The 25,100-nt window shown below is 52.7% G+C and overlaps 1 protein-coding gene across 7 annotated transcripts in view; it reads left to right on the top strand.

The window, feature by feature from the left end:
• Positions 1-2,985: 2,985 nt before the first annotated feature.
• Positions 2,986-25,100, top strand: part of KIFC3 (kinesin family member C3) — a 37,816-nt gene continuing 15,701 nt past the window's right edge. For 2 of the 7 annotated variants that reach the window (XM_055331591.1, XM_055331594.1), the window contains exons 1-6: positions 3,054-3,077; positions 4,436-4,490; positions 7,107-7,311; positions 10,303-10,445; positions 15,177-15,300; positions 18,252-18,454. In XM_055331591.1, the coding sequence (XP_055187566.1) occupies positions 7,146-7,311; positions 10,303-10,445; positions 15,177-15,300; positions 18,252-18,454 (636 nt within the window). In that variant the 5' untranslated portion in view covers positions 3,054-3,077; positions 4,436-4,490; positions 7,107-7,145. The other 5 variants (XM_055331593.1, XM_055331595.1, XM_055331597.1 and 2 more) reach the window with 5 other exon arrangements.

The raw sequence follows: 25,100 nt of genomic DNA, 5'->3' as shown, positions 1-25,100 counted from the left end.
AACACCCACCTGGGGGACAGGGTGGATATGGATATGGAGCTGCAGTGTTCTGGCCACTGTGTCTTGTGTAGCCCTCCCTATGTTTTGGTATTTCTGCCAAGAGGTGGGCAGAATGTCAAGACCAAAGGTTAACCCAAGAGTCCTCATTTATTGATTCAGGACCTCAGTGTCGTGATGGCCAGGTTTCTGGCAAATCTCTAATTTCCCTGTGGCCAGGAGGCAGTTTCTAGCCTCCATATTAAACCATCAGTGAATTTTCTGGGAGAGAAATGACCTTGAAGTCATTAGTATGTAGTTCCTGGTAACACTGTACATTCTCAAGCTAAATTCCAGCAATCATAAAGCAATTTGGTTTTACATTCAAGTCAGATTTTTGCAATAATCTCAAAAAAGTCTCCATCTAATACCTCAATTTTCTTTTTTCTTTATTAGTGCTTTGATCTTAATAAATGCTTGCATCTGATATCTGAAACTCATTACATGTTAGTACTATCTGTGTGTACTATGTGTACATACACATATACCCATTGGGCTCATATCTCAGCTCTGTCACATTCTCAGTTTATGAATGAACTATGGGAGGCTCAGTTTCCTCTCCAGAAAACTGGGGATATAATGGTGTCCACCTCATTGGGTGTTTAGGGTTAAACGGGATCTTGTTTATAAAGAGCTTAGTACAGTGCCTGGCACAGTGTTAACTTTGTATAAATGGTAGCTATTATGTGCATACAAAAAAAAAAGACTACTAAAATGTTGGCAGCATTTATCTCGAGAGGGTGGGATTATGGTTACAATGAACATCTATTACTTTTGTAATCACAGAAAACGAACAATAAATGTTATTATTAATTTAAAAATCAGGCTTTGGCTTTGTCGGAAGGAACCTGCAGTTAATGTCACTGTACCAGCCAGCGAGTAAGACAAGGCCTCCAGGTCTATATCCGGCTTTACAGACAAAACAACTTCCCTTAGTCAAATAATAGATACTTGGTCAGGATTCCAGAGACATTCTGTCCTCATCCAACCCAGCAGTCTACTTGACCACTCTTGCCTGGGGAGCAGGCAGGGGTTTCAGAGAAGGTAACTCTCAAATTACTAGGGCCTTCTCTCCTGTTGGGAGGGTTATCTGGGGTTCTGAGTTGGAAATCAGTAACTCTCCAAGGAATCATTCCAGGAGAGTGACATTTATCTTCTACTGGGCCTTCACTTGGGTGTCTCAGTTAGAAAATAAAACACACATTAGCCCACTCCCAGTAGGGGGATTGTGAGTGTCCTGTTCTGGCATCCAGAACAATCTGAGGCCCAAGACCTTGGCTCTGTTTCCGCGGAGATTCTTGACTGCCAGCCCAGTGCCTGGGCAGCGACAGGAGACGCAACCTTCATTGATCTGCATGTCCCCCCTCCCCTCCGCATCCCCTCCTTGCACCTCTTGGGCCACCACCTGCGAAGTAGGAAAGAGCCAAGTGCCCACCCTTCTCCGATTATCTGTGGAACCATCGACCTGCACTGAGCTGGTTTCTGAGCTTCTTTCCTCCTCTTTCTGAACCCTGGAGGGGACTATGACTGGAATAAAATGCCGCCTCTGTTTGGGAGACAAAGAACAGAGTGGCTCCTCTGGATCAGCTGTCTCTCCTTGGCTGCCCAGCTCCCTGGCCTCCCCTGTGCCTCTTCTGAGACGTCCCATAAGGAAGGACTTCTGGGCTACACTGGGAGCTGCTGCCTGCTCCTGAGTGGTTGCACTCTGGACATATTTTCACTGGAGCTTAAAGGAATATTTTACCATAAAAAAATCCTAAACTCTGGGAGATGTTAAAATGGGGGTGGTGGCCATGGCTGAGGAGGCAACCTGGCCTGTGTAGAGCTAGTGAGAACATGTGTGTGTGTGTGTGTGTGTAAAAATGAATGCTAACGGGATCCCTGGGTGGCGCAGTGGTTTGGCGCCTGCCTTTGGCCCAGGGCACGATCCTGGAGACCCGGGATCGAATCCCACGTCGGGCTCCCGGTGTATGGAGCCTGCTTCTCCCTCTGCCTATGTCTCTGCCTCTCTCTCTCTCACTGTGTGCCTATCATAAATAAATAAAACAAAAAAAAAATTAAAAAAAAAATGAATGCTAACGTGTGACACACATGGTATGTTGCATGCTACCTGGAGTGAGAGAGCGTTTGAGCGAACGCGTGGACTTGGGTTTACAAGGATGTGTATACTACAGTGCGAGAGATGGAGGCATAGAGCATGTGAGAAAATGTGTGTGAGGGAGAGCAAATGTACGTGTGCACTAAGGAGCACACGAACCATTGCACGTGAGCCATTGCACTAGAACCATTTGCGGGAAGCACGTATGAGTCTGCGCACCGGATGATCATGTGAGTGCATGTGTAAAGTGTGTGACACTGTGGAGGTGTGTCCGGGTACCACCCAGAGTGTGTGAGAGCATGTGTGTCACAAAGTCGAGAGAGCGTGCTAGTTTGTAAGAGTGGGAAGGACAGCACGGGAGAAGTGTGTATGTGAAGGGTGACGAGTGTGCGCGAAAGTTCTGTGCTAGGGCTAGCAGACGCACATGGTGGAGTGTCAGCTGAAGTGTAAAAGCACGTGTGTGAGAACGGAACGTGCTCGTGTGTGCGGACTAGAGCACGTGTGAAGGCATGTGTGAGGCCCGCGTGTCCTGGCTTGCGAGGGTCTGTACTGGAGAGCGCGAGCACGTACGGCGCTGCGTGTGCACTAGTGGGAGTGCGCGCCCGTGTGCAAGGCGTGTGCCGGGCGTGCGCCCCGGGGCCCAGCGGGAACCCCCGGGCGGGGCGGGGAGGCCTCGGGTCAGCGGCCCCGCGGGTGAGCCGGGGGCGCGCGCGGGAGGGGGCGCGGGAGCGCGCGCGCGCCGCCGACCCCGCCCGGCCGGAGCCGGTTGCCATGGGAACGCGCCGCGGCCCGAGTTAATCATTTCCTGTGGAAAGTGTGCGGGAGGGGCGGGAGCGGGGCGGGCCGAGGAGGCGGCGGCGTGGAGCTGCCTCCCGCCGGCGGGCCGGGCCGGGCCGAGCCCCGGGCTCTGCGGCGACGCGGGGATCCTGCCTCCGCCAGGCCGGTGAGTCGGGGACCCGGGCGGGCGGGGGAGGCGGGCTGGGCTCCCGGGGGTCCGCCCTGCCCTGGTGCCGGGCGCCGCGTCCGGGCCCGCCCTGCCCGCGGGACCCCCCTCGGCTGCCCGGACCGCCGCGGGGCGCGGGGAAGGCCCGGCCGCGGAGAACCAGCCCCGCGCTCGCCCGCCGCCCCCGCGCCGTCCGGCCGGAGCCGAGGACCCTGCCCCGCGGCACGGCTTGGGGCGGCACGTCCCCCGGGGTCGCAGCAGCCTCGGGAACCCCCTTCCGATCTCTTTGGCCCCGGGAGAGCCGGAACCGACCCGGCAGCCGCGTGTCCATCAGGGCCTCCCCCTCCGCTTGCAGAGACCCTCCGCACCCCCAGATCCCTTGAAGGCTGCAGTTCCAAGCCCTCCCACCACGTATGTTCCCTGGGCAGTGCGCTTCCCCCCTCACAGGGCAGGGGTGGGTAGGCCCGCCCCGAGGCTGAAGGAGGGCCTGGGCCAGTGCCCTCCCGGGCAGAAGGAAATTGAGCCAGTGACAGCGGCAGCCGGGGGAGGGGGACCCCAGGGGGGAGGGTGAGCCAGAAGCCACCTCCTTCAACCCCCTGTTGTGAGTTAGAGGAGAACTCTGGCGCAGTGAAGGGCCTGGCCCCGGGAGGTTTTAAAGAGGAAGCTGAAATTCTCCAGTACGCCCCCAACCCCCAGCATATCTGTTCCAAGGTTGTGGGTCTTGGCTGTCCCGGACCTTTCACCCTCCCCTGGCCCAGGCGGATGGAGCACCTCTCCTTGCCCAGGCGCACTTCCTATGCCCTTGATAAAGTAGCTATCTCCTTGGTTGGGAAAGTCATTTGCAAGGAATGCAGCCTCCAAATGGGCCCTTGTATTTGCAGTGACTGGACTTTAGGGACATAGGGTGATAAGTTCTGCTATTCTTAGGGGAGCAGAGGTTTTGAGGGCTGCGTTGTCCTGGAAGACCCAGGAGGTGTGACTGTGTGCAGGGGAGAGCCTAGCTCCGGTCCAACCCCCCTGACCTCCTCTCCCAGGGGGACTAAGCCCTCCTCAGCAGCAGTATCTGGGCAGTTGTCAAATCTTGTCCCTCAATCATTGCAATATCCCTGGTCTGGGGGAGAGAGCGGGGGGGGGGGGGGGGAGCTGCAGCTATGGCTGTGGCCTAGACAAAGAGGGGCAAATCTGTCCCCCTTGCCAGGCCAGCCCCTCTGCATTCACCCACCACTGGAAGGAGGGAGATCCCTGAAAACTAAAAAATTTGAGTTCCTTTTATATGCCATCATTGTTCTGAACACTTTATATATGCATTGTCTAATTCTTACGCCAACCCTTTAATGTGGAGTTCTCCCTTTTTTCAGATGGAGATAATGAGGCACAGAGAGGCAAAGTAATTTTCCCAAGGTCACACATCCAGTAAGTGGCAGAGCTGGGTCGGAACCAGCTTTTGGTTATAGCCACTCCACTACATGTCCCTTTGTCCCACCCCGTGAGTCCTATGTTGGTAGAAGCCTCAGCCTTGGACTTATTCGAGTCCTGAATACTTTTGACTTTCCCACCCTCCTGGCTACTAAATTCAGCTGCTTTTTCCTCTTCAGGATCTTGCACACACCCTTCCTCTTTCTTCCTGCTATCTTCCTGGCTGCCTTTCCGACTTCCCTTCCAGAAAGCCGCAGGAGTATTGTCTCCTCTGGTCCCTGTCTCTCGGACTTAGCTGATCTCCTTAACACTCTTTTCCCTCAAATGTGGAATCCACCTTTAATGCCCATCTCACTTATCCAGGAGCTTGGTATGCAGGTGGAGCCTGGTTCTCTCCCTCTTTGCACCGTTAGGCCAGCTGGTCTTTGGGGTTGGGCATGTGCCCAGCTCTGTGTCAAGCAACCTGGAGAAAAGGGCATCTGGCTGTTCCCCTGGCCTCCCTCTGTTCCACACTGGTCCATCTTCGTTCCTCAGTGGAGCTGGCCCTCGTATTTGGATTAGCCTTCTCCTCGTCCTTTGGCCCACAGTCCAGTAGCTCTGTACCCAGAAGCGTCCTCTGAGCTGTCTTCCTCAGTCAGGGAAGGCAGAGAGCACGACTCCCTAGCCAGTAAGCCTGGCATCCATCCAGGGCTCAGCTCCGTGAACTTTGGTCACCAGATCTTCTGCTACCCATCCCTGCACTCTGACTTCTTTTGCCTCTCCATGCTTCAATCATTCCTGGCCCTGTCGACCCAGCAAGCTCAGATCTCTCCTGTTCTACACACCACATCCTCTCAATTCAGCCTCCCCTCCTTATCCTGGCCAAACTTCCCCACAGAGAAGGAAGCATTGGCTTCCTTTCACCCTACCCGCCTCTTGGGCCTACTCTGCTCTGTCCTCTGCCCGGCTCCATTAATGTGCTCCCTTTCAGAGCCTCCAGGACTTTCTTCTAGTTTGACCTCTCCACGGCATTGCTCACTGGGAACTGACCATCCTCTCCTTCCTACTTGCCATCCAGTCAGAGGTGCAGAGGACTCTGCACCTGCCTGGTGTTGTTGCCACCTATGACTGTCCTCCCAACGTTCCTTACCACCCAGAGTGAGCTCTATCCTTGGTTACTTTTGGTGATTCTATCCTTGTCTGTGGCATTGGGACCCTCCCCGCTCTGAGTCTCCAGACACGTTCTTTTCCAAGCTTCAGTCCGGGAACGCTTATTTCAGGGCATTCACCTATCAAGGCATTGCCAGGGGTTTGGTGTGGGTGTTGTTGCAGCTCTAGGCTGGTTGGTATAGGGCTGCACAGATGAATGTGCATGCACACGCACCTGCCATGGAGAGCCATAGAGAGTCGGGGGGATTGGACACTGTTCGGATAGGTAATCTCTACTGTCTGGTGGAAAGCAATCTGCAACCCAGGTAGCACCATTAGGAAGTTCTTGGGTGCCTCAAAGTCCATTTTAAAGCCAAAAGCAAATTCCACATTACCTCTCTGAGCTGACTTGGCTGCTTCTCTTAATAGCATCACTGTCTGAGTCTGGGACTGTAGCTTGGTACTTAAATGCCCTCACAGCTGCTTTACACATGATAGGTGTTCAATAAAGACGTGTGTAAGGAATACTTAAAGTCTGTTCTATTCATCTGCTCAGTTCATGAGAAACCTACGCAGCTTTCTTTCTTTCTTTCTTTCTTTCTTTCTTTCTTTCTTTCTTTCTTTCTTTCTTTCTTTCTAAAAGATTTCTTTCATTATTTTAGAGAGCACAAGCAAGAGGGGCAGAGGGAGAGGGAAAGAGAATCTCAAGCAGGCTCCGTGCTGAGCATAGGGCCCCATGCGGGGTTTGGTCTCATGACCCTGAGATCATGACACAACCAAGAGTCAGAGGCTTAACCCACCACACGAGGCAGGGGTGTTCTATCCAGGCCAGTGCTCCCCACCCCCAACTTCATTCTCCCATACCACCTGGTGCCTCCCTGCATCCTGTTCTGATTGTGAAGGTTTGTTGAAGTGCTTACCTCCCTCCTGACAGGGAGCTTTGAGGCCTTATCTCTCCTGATCAAAGAGGACCCCTGGCAGGTGCCTGGCACAAAATAGACACTGGATAAATAATTATTAAATGGAGAAGCAATGAATCTTTGTATCTTACTGCCTGCCAAGTTGTAGGCACAGAGTGAAGGCTAGTTGAATAGAATGAGTGGACTTTAAGAGAATTTGATCTATATAAGCCACTGTGTCACTGGCCACAGTCAGGCCCCGTCTGATTAGAGTTGCTGTCGACCTGTGCGTCCTGTGTGTGGGGCTGTGACCTGGCGCATCTTCTGGATGCCAGGCTTCCAGCCGAGGGGCTGAGATGGGAGGTCTCCGCAGGGTGCAGCTGACACACCGGGTGGTCTCTTCACCCACTTCTGAGCTTCCCTACTTGGGAAAAAGCCCCCTGAAATGGTGAGGGGCTGTGTTTGATCGCGCAAGGCCAAGGATCGCTGCGGGTATAGTGACCCTGTTGCAGGCGGTGGGCTCCCTCCGAGCTGCTCCCCAGGTGTCGGTCGCCGGCTCAGCCTCGCCTCCCCGTTCTGTCCGCAGGCCGCCCGGCGCCCCGAGGAGGCCGCTGAGCCCCGGGCCATGGTCCCGTCTCGCCGGCCGTGGAACCTGGGAGCCACGCCCTCGCTGCGCGGCCTGTGGAGAGTGGGCCGGGCCCGCGCGCCCGAGCCGGGGATGGCTCGCCCCGCCCCCGCCGGCCCGGCCGCCCGCCCTTTCCCATACACCGGCCCGGGGAGGTTGAGAACTGGTGAGTCCGCATTTTTAAAATGCCTCTTTATTTCCCTTCCTTCCTCCAGATAGCAGCGATGGGGCCGGGCTCTCTCGCAAGTTCCTAGGCTCGGTCAGGGCTGTCAGGTAATTACAGGGTGCCGGCAGCCCGCGGGCCGGCGGAGTGGGAGTCGGGGCGCCAACCTCGCCGGCGCTCCTGCCCGGCGTCCTGCCCGGCGTCCTGCCCGGCGTCCTGCCCGGTGCTCCTGCCCGGTGCTCCTGCCCCGCGCTCCTGCCCGGTGCTCCTGCCCCGCGCTCCTGCCCCGCGCTCCTGCCCTGTGACCTGCCCCGCGCTCCTGCCCGGTGCTCCTGCCCCGCGCTCCTGCCCCGCGCTCCTGCCCTGCGACCTGCCCCGCGCTCCTGCCCCGCGACCTGCCCCGCGTCCTGCCCGGTGCTCCTGCCCGGCGAACTGCCCCGGTCCTGCCCGGCGCTCCTGCCCCGGCGTCCTGCCCCGGCGCTCCTGCCCGGGCGTCCTGCTCCGGCGCTCCTGCCCCGGCGCTCCTGCCCGGTGCTCCTGCCCCAGCGCTCCTGCCCGGTGCTCCTGCCCCGGCGCTCCTGCCCCGGCGTCCTGCCCCGGCCCCGGCGTCCTGCCCCGGCCCCGGCGTCCTGCCCCGGCGTCCTGCCCCGGCGCTCCTGCCCGGTGCTCCTGCCCCAGCGCTCCTGCCCCGCGCTCCTGCCCCGCGCTCCTGCCCCGGCGTCCTGCCCCGCGCTCCCGCCCGTGGAGAGACGCCCCGGGCGCCGAGTTAGACCCCGGCGCGGCCGCCGAGAGGGGGGCGGGCGGGGGCGCGTGCTTGGTCCCCGGCCCAGCTCGCAGTCTCGCTCCGGTTTGTGCCCGCAGCTGGTAAACAAGGTAGGTGAAGTGGCCGCCCCGGTGCCCCGTGCGGCGCGGACACCTGATCGCGGCGGGTCAGACCGCTGGGGGCGCGAGGAGCCGCGGCGCCGGCAGAGTGTGGGTGCCCTGAGCCGGGTTTCAGGTGCTATGTGGGGCGGCTCCCGCAGGGTGGCCCACAGCAGCTGGGGGCAGTGAAGGAGCCCGCCTGGGGGAGCTGTCAACACCAGCTCTCCTTTCTGGGTCGTGTCCCCTGGTGCCTCACAGGCCAATAAGTGAGCGGCACCTCTGATTTGCGGGCGGGCTGGGTTGTCGTTGGGTCTGGGCAGTTGCCCCCGACTGCCTCCTGAGGTGAGCTTGGGCAAATCTATCTGGAAGTGTGGAGGGAGAGAGGGTCTTCAGTCCAGATGTCATCAGGAGCTTGCTGTCTGTTGTTCCTGACCTAGAGAAAGAGGTTTAGATTACCAGCCTGTCTGAGCTAGCAGAGTTCCTCTGGCTATCAGATCCAAGCCCCCCCTGGTGCACAGAAGGGGAAACTGAGGCCTAGAAAGGGTACACAGCAGACTCCTCCTGTTCAGTCTCCTCTCCCACCACATTTGTGCCACTGGTGGGCACCAGAGTGATACCCTCCAAAGTGTCTCTGCAGAGGACAATGAGGCTGGGGATGGCACTGGGGGCCTCTGGGAAAAGCTTAGGCTTTTGGGTCAGGTAGCCTGAATCATCTGGAGGGGGATGAAGACGGTCTCTACTCCACATGGTTGTCCTAAGGATTACATATGTAATATGAATGAGTATTACTTTTCTGGTTAAACAAACAAAAAAAAAAACAAGACAAAGGAAAAAAAAAACAAGCAGAAGACAAAAATATGTTCCCTTGGAAAACTAGAAAAAATAAAAAAATAAAACCCAGAAAAGTATAAAAAAGAAAATAAAAATCACCTATAAGCTTGTTAGTGAACATCTTATATAGTTCCTTCCGATCTTGTATATGTGGACATGCATATTGGTCTATTAAATGAGTATCATGAAGATTATATGACCATACAGGCTTATCTGCTTTTAAAATTTAAGACAAAGGTCAAATGAAATCTTGTGTGTGAAATGCTAAGCAGAGTGCCTAACAGTGAGTAGGGCTTCAGCCAGCTTGTCACTCCTAGCCCCTCAGCCCCCACCCCTACTCTTGGCTCTGTCTTGGGAGGTATAGGCAGAGGGTGAGTTAGCCCATGGGATTGCAGGACTGGCTCAGTGTGACCCTGGGCACGTTTTTAACCCTCCCTGGTTGTGGTCCTAATGGCCTGCACTTATGGCCAGTTTCTGTGTGCCTGGTGGAGAGTGAGCATTTTAGGTGTGTCATTCCATGTAACCCTCAGCACAGTACTATGAGCTTGGTTCCTTATCCCCATGTTATTGATAAAGGAAACTGAGGAACAGGCAGGGCAGTAAGCACTTGGCCGGCTGCTGGCACTCAGGATATTGTCACGCCCCCATGAGGCTGTACTCATTCCCATCCCATGCTACCCTGCAGGCTGTGGTGGGGGTTGAAGTGGGTGCATGGGATGTCCATACCATGATCACCTCTCCCCTGTCCAGTGAGGGAGGCAGTGGGTCAGAGGCTCGAGGGGATGCACTTTAGCTGGTGCTGAATATGCTTTTGGAGGCTGCTGGGACCAGGCCACCCAGCATGGCGTTGGTCTTTATGAAGTCAGGGGAGAAATTGCCACCTAGAGGCGGCCTTGGTAATAAAGCCACGGCCCTGGGGTGCTCCTCCTGTGAAGTTTAGTGCAGCCAGGTTGGCATCGGCTTCCCTTTGCTACTCTCTGGAGAGGGAGTTCATGAGCAAGTGTCAGCCCAAAAGCCACTGTGGAGGGTGGGGAACACATGTACCCCAGAAGCTTCGGGTGCCTTCCCAAAGAGAAGCTCGGGGTGGCTTTTGGGAAGAAGGGAGCACAGCTCCTGCCTGGTGCCAGGCCTTCCCTCCGAGTAGGTCAGGCATGTGAGGGCGTGTGAGTCCCTCCTGGCCGCGCCTGGGCTGGCCCAGCGTGTGGGGAAGCGGAGCTTTGCCACGGCCCTAGTCAGTGGTCCTGGCCACCAGCCTTCAGCCAGGGGCCTAGCATCTTACCTGCATTCTCTGTCTTGGAACAGGGCGTGGAAAAGACACCCCGATCAGCAGTGACGAGGACTCCGGAGCCCGAAGTGCAGCTCGCCCAGCCCTAGCTCAGTGTCGAGCCCTCAGCGTGGACTGGGCCGGCCCTGGGAGCCCCCACAGGCTCTACCTGACCGTACAGGTAAGCACTGGGGCCTTCAGAAAGGTGAGGGGCCGAGCCAGGCCGGTGCACCTTACTTAGCCCTCTGAGCTGCTGCAGCTGGGTCACTGGCAGGCTCTCTGGGGAAGGAGTACGGAGAGAGAGCCGGGGACCTGCCTTGTGCCTCTTTGCTGAGCTCCTCACGGCACATTCGCCCTGAGCCTGTGTGGATGGAGCAATTTGCTTTATTAGGTTATCTCCGGGAAAATCTCACAGGAGATGACAGAGACTTTTCAGCCACACCCTGGCTGAGGTGTTAAAGTCAGAAATGTGGGACCTTCACTGAGAGGCTATTAGGAAAACAGGTTTGGGGTAGCTGTTAATCCCCACTCACACTCAAGCATGTTTGTCCATGGGGCAATATTTGTATTTCCTATTTAATGTGGGAATCCAAAGCTAGACAGAGGGTTTTGCTAAAACTTGGATTCTTTCCTCTTGCAGTTATCACCAAATGACTTTCTAAAGACAAATTTACGTATATTTGTGCATTTGGTCATAGAATACATAATGTTAGTAACAATAACTATGATTTATTGAACGTGGATGTTGTACCAGGCACTGGTGCCATGTGTTATATATCTCACCTCAGTGCTCAACAGTCTCAAGCCACAGTAACTGTTTTATTTGAGATGTATGCGTGAAGTAATGGAGGCTCAGAGAGGTTAAGTCACGTGCTACTGATCACACAGCAAGCCGGGATCTGCAGAGCTAAACACGACAAGCTTTCTAACATGGTGTAAAGAATTCGCACCGGCACGGAACAATGTCTGGACACTGAACGCCTCCTATATCCCTATATCTTTAAGAAATCCACAAGAGTTAGGTGTTTATGTATTTGTCCTATGTAACCACTGAATTATATTTATACAATTTTGTTATTTATTGGTACATACTGTTTTCTGACTAGCTCTTTCCCTCAACCTAAATCTTGATTTCTTTATGCATGTCAATATACAGAGAACTACCTCATTCCTTTGAACTGCTGCAAAATCATCTACTTTGGGTTTTACCATAAATCATCTAACTGGTCCCCTATTATTTCTGATTGCAATGAGCTCCTTAAATAGCTATGCATCCACTCAGCTATGGCTTGGAGCAATGTTAGGGCACTGTACTTTTTAATGGATACATTTGTTAACAGATATTTATGGGCCCGGTGCTAGCCCATAACAAAGCAGACATATAGACCTGATATTCTGGCCGAGGTGCCAGAGAATAATCAAATGATCACGGAAGTGTGAAGGCAAAGTGGGCAAGGACATTGACACGATGACCTGGGATGAAGGACCAGAGTTATTTGGGGCTGTTGCAAAGGCTCTTGCCCAAAAAAGATTGTACACGACAGGCTTACTTTGAAGGGACATGGGCAAACAGGGGGCAGGATGGAGTGCAGGAAACCCAGGTTCCCTTTGAGGGTATATCCTCCCTCATGCAGTTGAACGTCCTGGGCCCAGGTGGCATGGGGCCCCTAGTCCCGAGTCCAATCTGAACATGGCCCAGGGCTTCGTGTTGCTTCAGGGCCAGTCTTGGGCTCCAAGGCTTTTCTCGGTGCTTCTTGTGTGGTTCATGTGCAAACTGAACCAAAGGGTCCTTCTTTTATCTTGGGATCTGCAAGAAAAGCAGGTCTGGTGTGGGAACAGTTAAAGAAACTGGAGAACCCATTTTTTTCCCTCTGACTTGAGCCCTGGGTAGTTAACTTGGGAGGTGGTCAGAAACCGGCTGCCTTGAGTTGGGCGGTGGCTCTGTTCTTGCATTTTGATTATGGGGTGTTGGGTTGTGGTTGCTGCTGAGTCCTGGGGTCAGCAGATCTGCTGAGAATCCCTGAGAAGCTCCTGTCAGCAAGCAGTTTCCATGTTCGTGTCCCCCTGGGCCTTCATGAAGTTCCATTATGTTTCTAGGTGCTTCGAGGTGAGGGACGTGGGGGCTGAAGGAGGGACCCAGGCACTGTGGGGTGGCATGGTAGGCTTAGTGAACCTCCTCCCTGCCCCAGCCTCCCAAGTGTTAAAACCTGAGATGCTCCCTTGGGAAGTGCTGCAGAAATTCCCAGCCCCCCCTCCCCGCCCTGGGGGCCCGGCTGCCCTTCCTGTGGCTTGGCCAACAGGCCAGAAATAGCATAACCTTTGCTCCGTCGGCAATTGGAAACTTCCAGCTGCTGCCATTGCTGCCACCGCTGACAAGCCTGCTCGTGATGGTGTGGCAGTTGGTCAGAGGGTGGGGACAAAATAAAGTTGGTGGTGGGGGGGTTGTTTCCTACATGTGAGACCTGGTGCTTGCCACCCTCCCTTCTCAAGCAGAACGTGAAGTTGAGAGAGAGAGGGAGTCAGAGATGGTGAACAGTGAGGCTGCTGGTATGGCTTTTCTCTGTTGGGTTTGGGGTTACAAAAGTAAAAAAACAAGAAGGAGGAGTACAGAAATAATATAATGCTAATGGCTACCCGATATCGAGCTCTGGGTGTGCCAGACGCTTTGAGAACTTTGCACAAGTTCCCGAAGTTACCGTCCACACCAGCTGCATCAGGTGGCCATTATCATTTCTATTTTAAGAATGTGAAAAAGGGCAGCCCAGGTGGCTCAGCGGTTTAAGCGCCGCCTTCAGCCCAGGGCGTGATCCTGGAGACCCTGGATTAAGTCCCACGTCAGGCTCCCTGCATGGAGCCTGCTTCTCCCTCTGCCTGTCTCTCTCTCTCTCTCTCTCTCTCTCTCTCTCTCTGTGTGTCTCTCATGAATAAATAAATAAAATCTTAAAAAAAAAAGAATGGGGAAAAATGAAGCTTCAGGGAAGAAAGGTAACTCACCCAGAGCCACACAGCTCACACAAGGCATAGCCAAGGCTTCACACCCAGCCCTTTCTGACTCTACACTCAGAGCATTCTTTTGTTTATTTATTTTTTAATTTTAATTTAATTTTATTTAAATCCAATTAAGTATCATACAGTATATTATTAGTTTCAGAGGTAGAGTTCCCTGATTCATCAGGAACTGTGTGTAACATCCAGTGCTCATTAGATCACATGCCCTCCTTAATGCCCATCACCCAGTTACCCCATCCTCTCACCTCCTCCCCTCCAGCAACCCTCCGTTTGTTTCCCAGAGTTAAAAGTCTCTCATGGTTTGTCTCCCTCTCTGATTTCATCTTATTTTATTTTTCTCTCCCTTTCTGTATGCTCCTCTGTTTTGTTTCTTAAATTCCACATACGAGTGAAATCATATGATAATTGTCTTTCTCTGATCGACTTATCTCCCTTAGCATAATACCCTCTAGTTCTATCCATGTTGTTGCAAATGGCAAGATTTCATGTTTTTTTGATGGCAGAGTAATATTCCATTGTATATATATATCCCACAACTTCTTTATCCCTTCATCTGTTGATGGGCATCTGGGCTCTTTCCATATTTTGGCTGTTGTGGACATTCCTGCTATAAGCATTGGGGTGCAGGTGCCCCTTCAGATCGCTATGTTTGGAACCTTTGGGTAAATACTCAGTAGTGCAATTGCTGGATGGTAGAGTAGTTCTATTTTGAACTTCTTGAGGAACCTTCATTCTATTTTCCAGAGTGGCTGTACCAGCTTGCATTCCCACCAACAGTGTAAGGGAGTTTGCCTCTCTCAGAGTATTTGTTTTTTGTTTCAAATACAGGAGGCAAAATTGTGTCTGTAGGGGTGCCTGCCTGGCTCAGTCAGAAGAGCATGTGACTCTTGATCTCAGGGTCAGTAGTTGGAGCCCCATGTTGGGTGTAGAGATTACTTAAATAAATAAAACTTAAAAATAAAAAAAAAATGTCTATAATCCCCCTTCCCAGATTATTTTTGTTGACCATAAAAAACAAAACAGAACACTGTAGATGATTATAAGGCTGAAAATGCAATGCCAAGGGAAGGTTCAAAATGAAATGTGAAGACTCCTTTCCCTACTTCCCACATTCTCACAGTCCGGTTTCTTTTTTCCTTGCCTAAAATTTTGAATGATGCACGTTCTCCTAACTGCTGCATCACCTCACCTCCCAGAGGAGGCCTGTTTTATTTCTCTTATTGTCAAGTGGAATTGCACTGTACATGTGGTTCTGTGGCTTGCTTTGTATGTCTTTCTATGTGAGCTGCAGGTGATTTTCCCTGGGTGACTCTTTCTGCCCTTCCCCAACCCTCCCTGCCTGTCTGCTGGTCTGTTCTACCTCAGCCCCTGGTTTCTCTGTGACCAGGACATGGGGGTCAGGGGTGTGGCCTTCCCCTGGTTGTATGGATCTGTGTGCCCCGCTCTTGGCAGTCCTGAGCTGGTGCCATCTGTCGGTGGGGGCAGTCGACATCACGGGGGGAGTTACCCTGAGATTGCCGTGTGCCCGGTGGGGCTGGACAGCCCTGTGAATGGTGGGACCTAAAGCAGGCAGCACACTGCACAGGTGGCTCCGACCCCACAGAGCCTGCAGGGACAGCCCAGTGAGCTTCACGTGAGACCTTCTAGGTGCCCAAGAACTTTCTTCCTTGGTGCAGATGGCTGGCTGCCAATGGGGGCCAAGAAGACGCACCGCCACTGTCTTGTCATGGGCACATTTCTTCCAGACCCCATGCCTTATTGTCCTCACCCACTTACACAGCGAGGGATGGATCCCTGGGCCCAAGGGGCTCACCAGCTCCAGGAGCACAGGATCCTTAGCCTCAAGGGGGTCCTTCCCCACTGCAGTCCCCTTCACGTGAGGATTCTGATTATGTCTTGGCAGCAAGCCCTGCTGGACAAGAGTCAGGGGACGAAGGAAGAGAAGCTCTCGAAGAGGCAGGCGCCGGCCCCCAGGCGGGCCCGGGAGGCCCACGAAGCCGGTGGCAGCATGAATGTAGAGAAAACAGGTAAAGGAGGTCTGCCCGCCAACCTGGAATGGCCCTTGCTAAAGCTGGCCCTGGAGGGGAGGCTGCTGTGGCATTTGAGCTGTCCTCACACACCGTCTCTTCCCCTGCAGGTGGCCCAGCCGAGTCCTGGCCACCTCGACATGGAACTCGGGGACCCCAGGCTGCCCATCCCTACTCCAGGGGTTCCCCCTTCCTGGTGATCAGAGGCTGTGGCCCTTGTGGGTTGCAGTTGAATTTTGCTGCTTTTTGTCTTTTCCCCAGTGCCTGCCAAAAGCAGGCCAAGGGTGGCAGCCTCAAAGATGCCACGACCTGTAGAGAGAGGCCTGAACCCCTCCCGTTTATCTGGGGATCCATCAGGGACCCAGAAGCTCTAGGATAGGACCTCACTCTGCTGCCCCAAGGCTGGGAGAGTAGAGTTGGTGGCTCCATTCTTCTCTGTCCAGGATGACTGGTTCTGGAAGATTCTATGGGCCCCCTGCGTGGGGTTCCCTAGCGGGAAGCCTGAGCCCCAGCAGTAGTTGAGAAAAGGCAGCCTCAAGGAGCCCAAGGGGATGGCCAAGAACACTGGAAGAAGAAGCAGCTGGTCTTTGCTTGTTTGCTTCCTCCCATCACCAGGGGTTGATTTATGTTTGTGATCTTGCTGTGTGGTGAAGGAGCCACTGCGTCCTCTGGGCTGTCCCAGAGCTGCAGTCTTCTGGCTGGCATTGGGGGGCAGGTGCCAGGGGCTGGCCGAAGTGTGGGCACACAGGCCATAGGCAGGGGTGCACCGGCCAGCCAGTCAGATCGGCTCTCCTACTTTGTGGAGAAGAGAGAGACCAGCTCCTGTCATGAGTGAGACTGAGTCTGGTTAGTGGGGCCGGGGTGCCTGAGCCTGAGTGCCCTGAGGGGCAGGGTGCAGGCAGGGTCTCTGAGGCACCATCCCTTGAGAACTTGTGCTGACTTGCCTACTACAAGGCATGCTGCCTCCTCAGCGCCAAGGCCCATTCAGTCCCTTGTCCTCACGTGCGCCTCTGGTCTCACCTGTCCCTCCTCCTTTGACCTTCCTTATTGGCTTCTTCAAGGACTCTTCTCCCTTCGCAAGTGCTCAAGTGCTCTCTAGGCCCCGTGTCAGCTCCCCTGGCTGGGCTCCTGTGCTGAGGTCAGGATGAACCCCTGTGTGGGCTCCAGGGTGTCTCAGAACCTTTTCCATGTCCTAGATGAGAAAAACTATTCCATGTCTCATCCTAGCCCTGTGGCCTCTTGGGTGACATTCATGGATTCCAGGCTCCTTTTACACAGTTGCCTCTTAGGGCAAGGACCAGTGTCCCCATTTCACAAAGGAGGACCCCAAGGGCCCCACCCTCCTGTCTCTTAAATGGCAGAACTAGCTCCGGGGACCTGGCAGGCTGCAAAGGGCTGAGGGCCATGCTGGTCACATGCTGCTCATGGCAGTCCCGTGTGCAGGCCTGGAAGCATCCATCTGACCTCACTCTCTCTAGAACAGATAGCAAAAGCTTGGCCCACTGTGTGTGATGCGCATGCTGTGTCACATGCAGGCCACATGGCCAGGGTCCCTAGCCAGCCGGCGATGTACTGGCTCCAGCTCCCTGGAGCATCTCGAGTCGCAGCTATTCCAAGGGATTGGGAGAAAGGGAAAAGCCAGCCTGTCTGTGCTTTGCCTGCTCTCTCGAGAGCCGGACCTGAGACTTCTCAGGGTCTCCCCTGCTGCGGACAGGGCTGAGTGAGACACCCCGCCCAGCCTGGAAGCTGTATTTTGGCTTCTCAGAAGTCTCAGTGAGCACACTTGCTGTGTCCTGGTGGGTCGAAGCTGCCAGTAGGGTGTGTGACTTCAGGTGCAGAGTCTGGGAGCCCCCAGGAGTCCTGCCTCACAGCTGTGCCTCTGAGATGCAGTGTGGGGGCACCCAGAAGCCCCGCTGCCCTCAGATAGAGTGGAGGCTTGGAGCTAGCAGGTGCTACTTGTCACACTAAATTCTTGGATGCTACTTTCTACCTCCTGGGGCTTTGGCCAGGTCTCTGTTTGGGTGACCTGGGGGGAGAGGCAAATCTCCTGCCCTTATGCCCTCCCCTTTGCCCATGCCCACACACCCCAGCTCCTCACCAGCTCTGCTACTGCAGAGATGGTGACCATTCTCAGTGTCCTCCAAGCAAGCTATGACAAGCATCCCAGTCCCTATCAGCGGGTCATGGCCCTTGATTCTGTGTCTTTGTCCTTCCGTCCGTCTGTCTGTTTCTCTCCTGCTCCTGGTGACAGGACAGTGGAAGGCCGAGGGAGGATGAGGACTCTGGCGGAGGCACCACCCCCCCTGGTATTTATCACTTCCTCATGCCTGTGTGGTCCCTGTGCTCAGTGCAGGTGTCGGCCCTGGAGCGGGCCTGGCTGTGTTCCTGCTCACGTGCTGTGTCCATCCCCATGTGTCCTGGTCTGCCTGTCCCTTGCATACGCACACCCTCCCCTCGCCCCTCCTCTGTGTACAGGTGACCACTCCCTGTGGAGGTCAGGGGACAGGCCGGGGAGCCTCTGCGCCTCTTCTGTACTCTAGAGGGGGTTTGGGGTTTAAAGAAATCATATTCTCCCAAGAATAGTTTTTTCTGGGGAGAGGACCCCAGACTCTTAATCATCTGTTGCCAGAAGCCATGTCTTTCTCAGCTGTGATTTGTTGTGGCCTGGTCACGGAGAGGGGATTGCCCATCAGACTTAGGATACATGCTTTGAGGGGGTATAGGGTGAAAGTTGCTTTCCTAAGACCCGACCAGGTGATTCTGACCCCAGAAGCTCCCCCTGGAGCCCCGCCCCCTGGCTAACCTGTGCTGCTGCTGCCCCCAGCTCTTGTCCCATCAGCTTGCATCCCCTTCCCCCCTCCTGATGGTCTGGCCTGCCATGACGAGCCCCCTCTCTGGAGCCGGGGTGGATCCTCTGCTGTCCTGCTGATTGGCCACTACTTTGCTCATAGGTGGGCGGCTCTTTGGCAGCGGGAGGTGCTCGAGCCTGGGGGGGCCGCCAGGTGTGGCCCCCATGGTGCATAGGATGGTGGAGGCCATGTCCCAGCTGCAGGAGGAGAAAGCTCGGCTACAGGAGGAGCTGGCAGCCCTTCAGGAGAGGCTGGCCCTCCAAGACAGTGACCAGCAAGCCACATCCACCCAGCTGCAGAACCAGGTACTGGGGAGGATGGGATGGGCAGAGGCGGCTGCCTACTGTGGAGCAGGTTGGAGGACACTGCTTGGGGCCCCGGGAACCAACCCACCAGGCCATCTGGTTTGATGGATGGACAGATTGAGTCTCTTCCCTTGGCTCAGGAATACATGAGAGGGCAAGGTGGCAAGAGTCAGAGGCTCGGGTCTCCCATCCTACTCATCCTGGTGCCCCAATCCCTATGGTTCCCAGGGGCCAGGACCTATTTCTCCGGAAGTGATAGACTGTGGGTGTAGATGGGAGTGAAGCAGGAAGGTATGGGATGCTTCTAGGATGCTTCTAGCCTTAAGGCTAGTACTGAGGCCACCCCATCTTATTCAGTGCCCTGGACTGGGCTGTCCAGGTAGACAAAACTGACTACGGAGGTCACCCCAGGGAAAACCAGTAGGAAAGGAGAGGCTGTATGACTGCATGTGGGAGGAAGAGCTCTCAGATCTCTGGAAGCCAGGGAGAGCCTCAGGTTTACACTGGCCAACAAGGACATGTGCAGACTGTGCTGCATGCCCCCTGGGGCTGACCACGGGCCCTCCTTCCTCTGCTGCATGTGGGCCTGAGGCCCCTGTCTGGTCCCATACCTGTAGTCAGTGTTGTCTTTTGTGTCTGCCTGACCTTCCCTACTTCCCCAAAGTCCCCCACCCTGTCTCTATATCATCTCTGCCTCAGATTCCTGCCCTGAGCTCAGGGCCCAGGGTTCTCTGCTTTTTGAAAAGCCTGCCTTCTGGTTGGGCTAAATTCTTTCTCTGGTTACTCAGCACGTGGAGCTCCTCCTGCTCAGGGGAGCATCACTGAATACGATGACCTGTTCTCAGTTCCAGGAAGCAGTAGATTATTTTTATGCATTTAAAAAAATATTTTATTTATTTGAGAGAGAGAAAGAGGGAGAGAGCATGAATGGGGGGGAGGGACAGAAGGAGAGGGAGAAGCAGACTCCCCGCTGAGCTGGGAGCCCAATATGGGGCTGGATCCCAGGAGCCTGCGATCATGATCTGAGCTGAAGGTAGACACTTAACCAACTGAGCTACCCAGCCACCATACTTTGTGCATTTTGTAAATGTAGCATTTTTTCCTAGCTTACTGGTGTGTCCTCTTCTCAAGAACTATGTGTACTGACCACCTGCCCCTTGCTGAGTTAGGTGGGCCTCCTTGGGGGGTTGTGTTCCTAGTGCCCTGTGTCTCCCTCTGATACACTGACCACATTATTTGTTGCCTCTGCCTCCCTATCAGGCTCCTGTAGGCCCGGTGACATACTAACTTTGTCACTCTTGCCTCCTGCAGTGCCCACCTGCCTCCCTCTCTCAGACTTGCTGGGTGTCTGGTATGTACTGGGCACCAGGCCAGCCCCTGGGGATGTCCAGGTGGGCAGGCATGCCCTGGCCGATGGGGGTTGTGGTCTAGGGTAGGACAGACTTTTGTTACATACACCCATGTTAAGTTAGAAGAGTAACAAGGGCTCTGCAGGTGGGCACACACACAGGGCATGAGGGCTTGTACCAGAGGCCTTTGTCAAGGACATCAGGACCTGTCGGAGGTTGGGACAGCCTCCTTGAGAAAGTGGTGCTAGAGCTAAGGTCAGGCACCAAGCAGAGGAAGTAGGTTCTGAGTTGAGAGAATAGTCTGTGCAAAGGGACTGTGGCAGGAGGAGCAAGATGAGTATAGGGGCAAAACCAAGGTTTGGGTAGCCCCGTGGAGCTGGGGACTGGTCCAGGGCTCAGCCTGCAGGACATGCCTGGTCCATGGCAAGAGCTTATCAGCAGCTCTTCTTTCCCTGACCTTCTCTAGTTTAGGCTGTCCTGGCACTCCATTTTTTGAAAAAGTTTTTTCTTTTTTTTTTTTAAGAGATTTACTGAAGTATACTTCACATACAATAAAATTCACCCCTTTAAGGTATTTAAGGTATACAATTTAAAGTTCCTAAGTAGATTAAGACAGGGATGTGACTACCACCACCAACAAATTTCAGGACATTTTCATCACCCTAAAAAGGCCTATTTAGTTACTCCCATTTCTACTACCCCTACAACCCCTGGCAACTAGGATCTACTTTCTGTTTGTATGGTTTGCCTTTCCTGAGCATTTCATAGAAATGAAATCATAATAATACGTGGCCTTTTGTGACTTTGAACAAATTAAAAAAATTTTTTTATTTCATTTTTTAAAAGGATTTTTATTTATTCATTTGAGAGACAGAGGGTGAATAGGAGCTGGGGAAAGGGGCAGAAGGAGAAGCAGGCTCCCTGCTGAGCAGGGAGCCCCACACACAGGGCTCTATCCCGGGACCCTGGGATCATGACATGAGCTGAAGGCAGACTCTTAACCTTTTAGGTGTCTTTGTGCCCTGGCTTTCCATACATTCCCAGCCCCTGTCCTCTCCCATCCCCGGCTCCCCTGGAGATTGGGAGAATTCAGCATGGTTCCTCATCTTTGCTCGTATATTAACTTGGACCTTCTCATTCCTCAGAAGTTTTCTTTTATGAAAATGTCAGAGGATGCACCTGAAGCTCTAGGTCTTTGGGCTGCTTTTCGGAGGGTCCAACACATGGGCCAGGAGCTGGGCTCAAATCCTGACTTTGGGTAATACTCAATTAGCTGTGTGACCTTGGGCTCGTTAATTACCACACTGCACCTCAGTTTCTTCATCTGTCAAATGGACATCATAGCACCTGGTGAGATGAACCCATAGCGTTGGTGTTGATGCCACCCCCACTGTCTTTACTGGGAAGAGTTTTGGGATTTGGAATCACATAAATAGGATTCTAGCCCTGGTGGGGCTGCGCCCGAGCTGTGCAGCTGTAGGCAGTCACTGGCTCCCTGAGCCTTTGTTACCATTCTCTGGATGGGGGCTCATACATGTCGCGTGGTTATTAGATCAGTCGTGAGACTGGGCGGAAAAATGGATGGCCGACCGTTAAGTGCCATGCCCTGTGAGGTATCGCTTCTGTGTGCTCAGCTCTCCTGTTGGCCTCACTGTGGTGTGACCTGGATTGACCTGCCTGCTCTTCTAAGTGTTGCTCACCCAAGAAAAGAAATGGGGGCCGCTCTGCCTCATGCTTATGGTGGCTTGTTCCCAGCCTTGTCCAGACTTGCCTTCTGATGAGGTGGATGCTTTTCTGTGTTGCTCCTCCTGAAAGGCACTGTAGTCCCGGTAGTTGAGTTTAAGGGCCCTGTGGGGGTCCCCCAGACCTGAATTTCCATCCGATGTCCACTACTTAGTGGTCCAGTGACCCTGAGCAAGTTGCTTACCTAAGGAAGCTTAATCTCTTGGGAGTCTCAATTTTTCTTTCTGGAAAGTAGGTAAAATACTCGTATCTACCTCACAAAATTGGGGGGTTCAGAGTGATGATCTGAGGGAGTCCTGGTGCCCTGCTGGCAAAGCTGACTCAGTAAATGGGGCTGCCATTATCCAGGCTGGGACCTGGGCTTGTGGGGGGCTGCAGGAGTCTTTTGAGGCTTACCCACTGAGCACGCCGTGCTCCTTACGGGGAGCACTCCAGCTCCTCTAGGCCACGGAAGTCACTGGTCTTGGTCTGGCAACCAAAGTATGGCTGTCACTGGTCTGGATTACCCTCCCCAACGTTGGCAGCAGCCCCCAGCCACATCCTGGTGGCCTCAAGCTCCCCTCTCCTTTTGTGGATGTCCCTGGAGCAATGAATGGCCTCCATACCCCCCGGGATCCTGCCGCTGTGACATGTGCCCACGCTGCACTCCCCCTTTATTGCCCTGGGACCTCAAGATAGAACCTTAAAATTTTATGCTCAGAGACCACAGGCTCACAGACTAGACTGAGCCGTCAAATGTGTCTTGTTTGCCTGCTTTGTTTCTTCCTTTTAACCATTAAAAGAATTGTGATAGAACACACATACCATAAAATTGACTATTTCAGCCATTTTGAAGTGTATAGTTCAGTGGTATGACGTATATTCACACTGTTGTGCAACCATCACCACCATCCATGCCCGGAACTCTTTTCATCTTACAAACCTGAGACTGTTCCTATTAAATATTAATTTCCCCACTTCCCACTCCTCTCCCCCAGCCCCTGCCAACCCGCATTCTACTCTGTCTCTATGAATTTTGCTATTCTCGGCATTTCATTTAAGTGGAATCATAGTGTTTGTCTTTTTGTGACTGGCTTATTTCACCTAGCATGAACCTTTCCAGGTTCACCCATGGTGTTACAAACAGCAGGATTTCCTTCTTCATCCATTCAAGTCCTTTGCCCATCCTGAATTGGGTTTTTTGTGGTTGAGTTGTAGGAGCTTTTTTCTATATTCTGAGTATTAATCCCATATCAATATATGATTGGCAGGTAGTTTCTCCTATTCCATGAGTCACCTTTCTACTCTATTGATGGTGTCTTTTGATGCACAAAAAAGTTTTATTTTTATGAAGTCCAGCTTACCTATTTTGTTTTTTGTTGCCTGTGTTCTTGGTGTGCCATCCAAGAAAGCACTGCCAAATCCAGTGCCATGAAGGTTTCCCCGTACGTTTTCTTCTAAGATTTTTATAGTTTAGTTTTTATGTTTAGGTCTTTGATCTATTTTGGTTAATTTTGTCTGTGGTGTAAGGCAAGGGTCTAAATTTGTTCTTTTGCATGTGGATGTCCAGTTTCCCAGCATTGTTTTTTGAAAAGACTGTCCTTTCCGCATTGAATGTCTGGGCATCCTTGTCAAAAATCAGTGTGAAGGTACTTTTGGGTGGTCTATTCTATTCCATTGGTCTCTATGTCTTAAAGACATGCCAGTACTTCATTACTTTCTTTGCTATAGTTTTGTAGGAACTTTTGAAATCAGGAAATGTAAGACCTCCAACTTTCTCTTCTTTTACAAGTATGTTTTGGCTATTTGGGGTCCTTTAAGATTTCATTTGAATTTTAGGATGTTTTTTTTCTATTTCTGCAAAAAAATATCTTTGGAATTTTGTTGGGGATTGCATTGAGTCTGATGCTCACTTTCGGTAATATTGACATCTTAACAATATGCCAATCCATGAATGTGGGATGTCTTTTTTTTTTTTTTTAAGACTTTTATTTATTTGAGACAGACAGAATGAGCAGGGAGAGGGACAGAGAGAAAGGGAAAAGGAGGCTCCCCAATGAGCAGGCAGCTGACATGGGGCCTGATCCCAGGACCCCAGGATCATGACCTGAGCTGAAGGAAGACACTTAATTGAGCCACCCAGATGCCCCCACGATGTCTTTTTATTTATGAGCATCTTCTTTGAGTCTAGCAACATTTTTTACTTTTCAGGGTACACATCTTTTGCCTCTTTAAGTTTACTTCTTTTTTATTTTTTTCTGATGCTATTATAAATTAAATTATTTTCTAAATTTCCTTTTTGGATCATTCATTGTTAGTGTGTAGAAGCACAACTGATTTTTTTTAAAAGATTTTATTTATTTATTCATGAGAGACACAGAGAGAGAGGCAGAGACACAGGCAGAGGGAGAAGCAGGCTCCACACAGGAAGCCCGATGCAGGGCCTCGATCCTGGGACTTGATCCTGGGACTCCAGGATCACGCCCTGGGCTGAAGGCAGGCACTAAACTGCTGAGCCACCCAGGCGTCCCACAACCAATTTTTTGGGTTTTTTTTAGGTTTAATTTATTTATTTGAGAGAGACGGTGTGTGGAAAGGAGCAGAGGGAGATGGAGAGGGACAAGCAGATTTCATGCTGAGCACAGAGCCTGATGTAGGACTCAATCTCATGACCCTGAGATCATGACCTGAGCCAGAACCAAGAGTTGGCCACTTGACTGAGCTACCCAGGTGCCCTGAAGAACCACGATTTTTATATGTTGATTTTGTATCCCATGACTTTACTGAGTTTATTTATTTCTTCTAATTGGTCTGTTTTTTTAGTAATCAGATTATTTGTCAATTTTTAAACCCTAGTTAAGGTCACGTAAAAAAATCTGGACTTCCCATTTTGTCAGAAAATATTGGAAGATGTGGCATCTCTGGGCTGCCATTCCATGGGGTACCTACTTCCTGGAATCTCGTAGCAGCTCCTACCTCTGGCAGAAATGAGCATCCTTCCTCTGGTGCCCCAGTGGTGCCCCAGCCTCCAGCACATTTCCTGCCCCATGCCCTGCCTGACAGCCTCACTCAGAGACCCTGCTCTACCTGGCCCCTCGTGCATTCAGCATTCTTTCTACATGTGTTTGTTGAGTACCTGCTATGTACCAGCCAGTGTCCTAGGCACTGGGAGTGTGGCACCCACACAAGAGACAAATATCTCTGCCTTCAGGGTCCTTCATTCTGACAATAGAACTCATTAAGTGCTTTACATATATTATCTCATTTAATCTCACTTAATCCTCCAGACATCCTCCTAGGGGTAGCCTCATTATCCCAATGAGGAAAGCAAGAGGTGTGGTGAAGTTGAGACTTTTCCATGGTTATCTAGGGGGTAGGGTAATATCTGTATTAGACAGTTGGGCAGTCTAGCCTGAGAACCCATGTTCTCAACTGCCCCTCAGTGGCCGAAGGACTCGAACGGAAAACTTGGCAGTGGGCAGGGCAGGGTGGATGGGGCCAGACAGGCACAGTCAGTGCTCATGTAGCCAGGCACAAATGTCCTGCAAGGGGACATGTGTTGGGGTTGGGATGGG

Source organism: Nyctereutes procyonoides, unplaced genomic scaffold (assembly GCF_905146905.1).
Source record: "Nyctereutes procyonoides isolate TBG_1078 unplaced genomic scaffold, NYPRO_anot_genome, whole genome shotgun sequence".
NCBI classification, from domain to species: domain Eukaryota; kingdom Metazoa; phylum Chordata; class Mammalia; order Carnivora; family Canidae; genus Nyctereutes; species Nyctereutes procyonoides.
The sequence above is the reverse complement of the archived record's forward strand: the minus strand, read 5'-3'. Positions and strand labels throughout refer to the sequence as shown.